Raw genomic sequence first — 8194 nt, 5'->3', positions numbered from 1 at the left:
ATGCTAAACAAGATGCTATTATGCAATGCAAACTACATGAACACTCTTTTTATATAAAGATTTTTGCAAAAATTTTCAAATTTTTAGGGGTTTTTTATGCCTTAGATGCTATGAAAATACTAACATGATAATGCTAAAAATTTGAAATAAGAAAAAAAAACACAACATCAAATGCTATCTCAAACCCTCCCCCAAACTTAAATCACACAGTCCTCTGTGTGAAAGAAATTTGTAAGAGGATTCAAGACCAAAAACAAAACAAAACATCAAATGCTATGATATTTACAAGTGAAGGTGATAGTGGTACCTCAAGGATTGGAGAAGAAGCTGTCCACATCCTCATTCATGCTGTCAAATGTGTAGTTCAGGTCTAGTTGGTGACTTTGAGGGGGAGATAGAGGCAACTCGACGATGGGAATCGACTGGCACTCGGTCGAGTGCATGGTCGAGTGGGGGGGTCGAGCTGGACTGCGAATCTCCTTTTCTTCTTCTAATTAAACTCCCTTGCTTCCCTGACCATGAAAACACCAAAACACAAATCAAAATACCAAAACAAATCCTAAGCAATATAAACAGAGATACCTTAGGGACTTCCTCTCTAATGAGCTTGTTTAAAGTCACTAAGCTTGACTTTTGATGCCTTTTCAGGCTTGGTTTGGAGTCCAAGGAGGTGTTGAAATCCCCCTGGTTCTACTTGATAACCTTGGTGCTGTTTCTTGATCACTACCTCCTTAACACTTGAACTTTGTTTCTTCTTAAACTTGAGTCTTGGTCTTGCCTTCTTCAAAGACCTCTTGTTGAGCTGAACTTGAAGTTTCTTCACTAAACCAGCTAACACTTGAACTGATTCCTTGAGCTCTTGGACAGTCTTGGCTTGGGCTGAACCTTTAATCCTAGGGTCCTCTCCATCCTCAAAAACTTCAGAACTAGCTTTTCTCTCTACCACAAAGTGCTGACCTTCAATAGTAGGTTGATATGTTGAATTCTTGATGTCAAACTTCATAGTGAAGTCTTTAGCAAGGTGGAGCTTGATGGTTCCCATCTTAACATCAATTACAGCCCCAGCTGTGGCTAAGAATGGTCTCCCCAAGATGAGAGGATCTTCTGGCTCTTGATCCATGTTCATGATCACAAAATCAGTTGGAATCCTAGCCTCCCCTATCTTAACTGGAAAATTTTCAATTAATCCAAGCACATCCCTCTTTGATCCATCTGCTAGGCCAATATAGAGATTGCAGGGCTTAAAATGTTCATACCCCAACTTCTCAGCAACTGAATATGGCATTAAGCTCACTGAAGCTCCCAAGTCACATAGACACTTGTTGAAGTGCATATAGCTGATGGAACAAGGTAGGTTAAATGTCCCTGGATCTTCAAGCTTTGTTGGGATAATAGCTTTCCCAATCTCTTTCAAATCCTTCATGTCTTGATCTTGAGCCTTCTGCTTGGATAATTCAAGAAGCATGTCCTTGAGGACAGGATGTTGAGCATATTTTTCCAAGGGAGGTCCTCTCTCTTCCTCTTTCTTCTCAATGACAACCTCTTGTTGTATAGCCATCACTTCCTTCTTTTCAATCACTTCCTCTTGTTGCAAAGCCATCATTTCTCTTTTCTCAATAATTTCCCTTAGTTCCTTCAGCTTTTGTGCCTTGAAACGTCCTGGGAATGGTAGAGGTGGTTTGTAAGCAGGAGGAATGTATCTAGCAGGCTTAACAGCTTCTGTGTCTTCAACTCGATCGGTCACTCGGTCATGTACTCGATCGTATGTGTGGTCGAGCACCTGGTCCAGTGGTTTCTTTGCTTCAGTCTGCTGAGTAAAACCTTCACTTTGGGCTTCAATTAGTGATGAATCCTCCCCACCTTGAACCTCACTGTCCTCAGTGACAGCTTCTTCATAGAGATTAATAGCGTTAGCTGTAAACTCCCTTGCTTGTTGAATAGCTTGTTTAGGAAGTTGGTATGGCTTAGTAGATGTAGTAGAAGCAATGGAGCTCTCCATGTACTTGACCTAAGATTTTAGGTCAGTAGAATAGGAATTCAACGTTTGGTTCAGCTTAGAAAACTGATTTGCTACCTCAATCTGCCCAGTTGCTTGCCCAAGTAAAAGTTGTTGCATCATAGCTCTTAAGTCAGGTTCTTGGGCTTGTGAGGTCTGAAAAATTGGAGGGTGACACCATTGAGCTTGGAGTCCTGGTTGTTGTTGCGTGGGTACATAATGGAACATGCTGCTTTGAAACATGATTACTGACTCGAACTGTCACTCGGTCGAGCACTGGCTCGAGTTGAAGGTCGAGTCGACTGAGATGAAAAGTCTATTTGAATTCGACTTCTGACTCGATCAAGTACTCGAGCACTCACTCCGTCAAGTGGTGGTCGAGATGAAGGTCTAGTTGGTACCTGAAACTCAAAACAACCAAGCAGTTGAAGAATTTGAATCAGTAGTGATCAAAGGAGCAATGGAACTTAATCTTAGACTTATATAGATCCTAATTGTCACAAATAAACACTCAAATGGGCAACGACGCCAACTTGAAACTTGTATCTTTCTTAGTGTGTGAAATGGAATGTGAATGAATGATATGATGATGAACAATGGTGAAAGAAAGGTGTTTCAATTCCCCTTATGCAATTGTAGTATAAGAGGTGTCAATCCAGTCTGAGAGTTTGCAAGCAATCAGGATGTGCATAAATGTCTAAGTCAAGCCAAATGTAAAGGATGTTTGTCACTAACAATCCTATTGATGAAATGTAAAATGTAGAAAGTAAAAACTACTAAGATAGATGCTAAATGTAAAGAGAACAGACTAATCAAAGCTATGATGAACCAAGAACAGAAATAGAACTATAATAATGCAAGTAATGAACTAATGCAAGACAAGTAATGAACAAGACACTAAGTGAATGCAGCAGAAATGCAACTAAAATGAAACAGGAAACAAGACAGGACAACTACAAAGCATAAACAAGAATTCTGGGGATGAACTCGAGCAAGCACTCGATCGAGTGTAGATCGAGTGCAGGGTCGAGCTGGACAAATCCGGAAAACAGAGCAATGCAAGAAAAACAGAGCAATACAAAAGCAAATCAAACAACGATCAAACAACATGATTTAAGCTAGGAAATCAATAAACAAGGAAGGTCTTGAGGAGGGATTCATGGGCTGGACTAATGATTGAGGTCATCTAACTTGGCCAACAAATCTCAAACAACTTGAGCTAATCTCTAGACATATATTTCTAAGACATGTTTAATCCACTCTCATGGCAAGAAACAATCAAACTCATGCATCTCTAGACTTGTTCTCACAAAGTAAAGAATCTACACAAGCAGGCATTAAGCAATATGTCAAAAATCAAACAAGACTTCTAATCTCTTAGCAAGCCTAATGATAGTCTCTAGATCTAGCCTTATCTATGCTCCTTAGACATTGGTGTGATGCTAAGAGGCTTGAAATCAGATCCTACCCTCTCAGATATAGGATCAGCATTAAGAACATCTAGCCTAGAAGAGATCTACAACAATCAAGCTTGACCAAATCAAACAAACCTCAAACACAACCCAGCCTAACCCATCCTCAAGATCCTAAGCAACTACTCACAAGCATACATGATGAACATCAAAATCATAAACCCAGAAAATACTGAAACTTGCATCATTAGAAAGATAAATCAAAGATCTACAATATTGAAGAAAGAACCAAACTCAAATTCTCAATATTAAGAAAGTTATGAAACCAACAATATTGAAGAATTTAGTCTTTTTCTCCTTTTAAAAGAAGTACAAGATCTAAGAAAATAAAAGTGCAAAAGGAATAATTCTAAAAAAGGTAAAAACTAGGTTTTTGACTCTCTAAAAAGCTGGACTCTTTTGGTGGCTGCAGGTACAAGCCCTTATATAGAAAATGTAGTGGAAGCCCTAAAAACGCTAAAAGACAAAATAGCCAGGCGGCTCGACCAACTCGACCTGGTGCTCGGTCGAGTGACCGGTCGAGTTGGCTCCTCTTGTGCTCCTCCCACTCGGTCGAGTCCCTCTCAGCACACGGTCGAGTGTCTGGTCGAGTGGGCAGTCGAGTGGGACTCCGGACCTTGGTTCTCCAGCCTTAACTCCTTTGCTTTCTCCTCATGATTGCTTCACTTCTCCTCAGCATTGCTTCCATGCTCCTTAGGCTCCAAAATCACCTGTTTATGCAAGAAAAGATGCAAATGCAATGCAACTACACTCTAATGCAAGAACAATCCTAAAACTATGCAATAATGGTCAAAAAGGATAGCAAAGGATGCAAAAGATGTGAATATGTTAAGGGAAAACAGGGTAAAATATGTGAACATCATATATGCTCCAATTTCTAATTTTGATGATTAGCATTCTGGTTTTGTATAGTTAGTTCGGAGAACCATATATTTCGCCGGTTATTATAGTTTCATGACTCTTGGTCGGGTCAGTCGGATGTATTGTCCGTTTTAGGTTTAAGACCGGAACAGGGAAAATTGGAGAGACCAAGCTTTTCTGATAATGCGCCTTTGGGTGTTGAAGCTATTGAGACAAGTTCTTCACGTCGATCATGAGGATCTCATAGCTGGGTTTTGAGCTGATTTCAGTATTAGTTTAGCCCTCCTCTATGTTAGTATTTGTTTTCATGTCATTTATGTCAATTTAGGTGGTTTAAGAGATGATTTCATTCCGAATCGTGGAGTGTTATCTATCTCATTATGGTTAAAAAAATGCAATGGTTCTTGATTGGATAGCGTTGGATCCGCCTAATGTTCCAGGGTTGTACTTGATCAACCAATACATTTGTTTTGGTCCAAGTCTAGAGAGGTGAATGTAGTGTGCTTTTGATTTGGTGAATGAAAGTTGATGTTGAGCCAAAAAAAAAAAACCTAACATTAGAGAACTCGGAGTCCTAAAGTAAAAAGAAGAAGAGCAGACCCGATGGGGGAGAGATTGTGCGCGATTGTGCAAGTCCATAACCCATGCTCAATGTGGATCCGCCCTTCTACACCTAACACCGTGTTGCAAGGCGGTTCAATTTCATAACTCCCAACAAGTAAACAGAGAACAAAACACTTAAGTTGATGCCTTATCAAAGCAACCAAAGCTAAATTTTTTTTTTTTTTTTTTTTTTGTTACAATCTAAATCAATCTTTTGGAACTTCTTTGAACTTTTGTACTTGGTTTTCATAGCAATACAACGGGAAAATACAATACCATGTATATAAATTAAGAGTACTACAATACAAGGCTCTGATTCAGGGAGAGGATTTATGGTACTAGAACTACCAGAGAATTAGAGGACAGAAATTATTATAGAAGATTGCAATCTGGTGCTAGAAAACGACTTCACACACCAAAAGAACAATTGTTAGGTTGAGCAAATTACATCAAAGATTTCTTTAAATACGTTAGTACTTAGTTTGGTTCCACCAGACAAGAATCTAGTAAATATCGTTCAATGGATTTGGTCCCGTGAGTGAGTAGTGTCTCTAGTTTCAAGTGCTCAAGAAAAAGCCGACCAACTAGTTTCTGGCTCAATAGAACATGAGTAACACAACATTAGCCAGAAAAATAAAATTTAAATAAACAAAAACTCTATATTTTTGTGTTTCTTTGTACATGGGCTGCCTAAAACATAGCATTAGAGAACCAGGGAGTGAGTCCTACAAAGACTCTGAAACACAAAGAGAGGTATGGTAACTGTAAACAGCCAAAAAGAACTATAATTTACATGAAAGTTACGGAAGAGGAAAAGAAGCAGAACCGCCTCTTGAGGTACAAACTGTAGAAATATTTGAACTGCCCGGTTTGACTGCATTATGAGAGACGGACAATGGAGAGAGAGAGTGAAATTAAAGGTCACGTCTACACATCGGGCAAGAACCGTGTCTGAGGAGCCAATTGTCTATGCAAGGTAAGTGAAACATGTGATGACAATGAGGCAAGCTTCGAACTGTTTCACCAAGCTGGAAATCCTGCAAAACCACATATCAAGAAGGAGAAGAAACCCCCAAAAAAACTTTCAATTAGACATGCGATTCGAGATAAAGAGCTAGCACAAAGCAAACTGATGCTAGAACCAACCTGGAGACAAACAGAACAGGAGTCTGTGTTCTCAGAAGCATCAGTGTTATTGTTGCCAGTAATTGTCATCTTTGGGATTTTCTCAACCAGGTCTCCTGTCAATCCTTTTGAGCCTCCTGTATCAAAGAGGCTTATCTGATCATCAAAGGCTGTATCCACAGCTCCCATCTGATCAGAAGAAACAAGGACAAAAAGATTAATAAAGATGGAAATGGTGAAAAAATTCTGAAAGCTTTGAATGCAAAAAACATACTTGAGTTTGCACCGCACTTAGCATTGCAGGACCTATGCGCTCTCGTACAAGTCTCCCGCTTAGAAGACTAACAATGACATCAATCTACACACCAAAAAAGAAACACTAATCAATCACTTTGAATTTCAATCCAAACTTGATGGCTACTTTGAAAACAGAGTAAAGAGTTGCTGCTCACCAAATAGAGAAGACATCCGAAAGCTGACTCATCGGATTTCCAGAGATCAAGCGATGATTCAAAGACCTCAATAGAGAAAACAGCTCCAGAAATGGCACCAATTGCTGCTCCTCTAATGAAACCACTCTCAGTTTCTTGGCCTATCAAAGCCCCTGTAAGTGCCCCTAGCAATGTCCCCACTGAACAAGAGAAAAGGAAACAACTTTATATAGCTCCAAGCTGAAGACTTTCTAATAATCATATCAATTCAATGATTCAAACCAATCCAATCAAAGATAAAGCAACAAATTTATGTTACCAAACAATCTCAGAATTTTGCAGCAGAGCAACAACAACAAATATTGACTGCAGAGAGACAAAATCAGATCCAAAATCATAAGAACAGTTACGAGAAACGAACCTAAGGCGAAGAAGAAGGTCAAGATGGCGGAGATAATGGTACCCAAAACAGCAGAGACGAGGAAATGACAAGCGTCTTTAATCCGTTCGACGAAATTCCCAAGAGAAGGGCTTGACGAAAGAGGACAAAACCCAGATTGGAATCTATACGAAGACATACTTTTTCTAAACCTTTAAGCGTAAACGAAGAGAACCCAGAAGCTTTATATATATAGGGAGAGAAAGATGAGATTTTGCTTAAGAGAGAGAAGGGGAGGAGAGATGGGATGTTTCGCTANGGGGGGGGGGGGGGGGGGGGGGGGGGTGAGTTTGCTTCCATGGCCAGAATTTTGTTGTAGGTGAAGGATTATCTTGTAAGGTTTTTTGGGGTGTCACAATCAGTGACGACGACGATACACAAAACGAAAGTTTCAAACTTTTCGTTTTCAGAAAGCATACACGAGTCAGAGAAGAAGAAAAGAGATGAGCTCACGGGGCAAAGAACTTTCTAATTATTTTGCCACAAAAAAAAAACATTTTCTTTAGGTAAGCCAATTAGAGACGTTAATTCTTAGGTAAATCCATTTGCAATTTGCATTATAGTATTACTGTGATTTGTAACTCCATATTGCTGCGCTGTAGTACGATACTATAATTGGACTCGTGCTCTACCACGGATTAACATTTATTTTATTTATTTTGTAATTTTTATTTAAAGTATTTTATATATGATTATTTTTTTTGTTCAAACACTATGCCATATGTTGAATATAACTTATAAAAATAACATCTATTTTATAAGATCTAGATTTTGATTCGTAGAACACTGCAGTTTAAATTATTTGATAAAAATATTAATTTCTGTTTGTTAATTTTATTTGATTTGTTTAGTTTTTAAAATTATATATTGTATTTTGATTGTTAATTATATGACTTAACCTATCACCGAATTTATCCATGAGATGATATTTTATCCATGTAGCACCGAATTAATGGCATTTTAAGTTTCTATTAATATCTACTCAAACATGTCTAGTCATATAACCTGTCGTATGATATTTTAATTCGTTGTACATCGTAGAAAAAAATTCATAAAAATCTAAATATATTTTTAAAATTTAAAATATTTTAAGAAAGTTTTTTTTTTTTAGAAATTGAATTACTTATAATATTTGAACTTCTTATAAAGTTTAAATATTATGAATATCTTAAACAGTTACAAAAATTAAATGTTTTAATAATTGAAATATTAATAATCTTTAAAGTTTTTAAAAAGTTCACAAAATAATGAGATGATATTTTACCCG

The 8194-nt window shown here is 38.0% G+C and overlaps 1 protein-coding gene across 1 annotated transcript; it reads right to left on the bottom strand.

Moving 5' to 3' along the window:
- Nucleotides 5554-7179, bottom strand: LOC104767076 (NEP1-interacting protein 2-like). The gene is made up of 5 exons (XM_010491101.1): nt 6910-7179; nt 6510-6688; nt 6332-6415; nt 6079-6246; nt 5554-5969 (listed from the first exon to the last, which is right to left on the bottom strand). Exons 1-5 carry the CDS (start codon nt 7064-7066, stop codon nt 5847-5849), a joined length of 711 nt encoding a protein of 236 aa, XP_010489403.1. The 5' UTR covers nt 7067-7179; the 3' UTR covers nt 5554-5846.

The sequence above is a fragment of the Camelina sativa genome, chromosome 19 (genome assembly GCF_000633955.1).
Source record: "Camelina sativa cultivar DH55 chromosome 19, Cs, whole genome shotgun sequence".
Lineage (NCBI taxonomy): Eukaryota > Viridiplantae > Streptophyta > Magnoliopsida > Brassicales > Brassicaceae > Camelina > Camelina sativa.
Note: the sequence above shows the minus strand (reverse complement) of the source record. Positions and strands in the feature narration are given on the sequence as shown.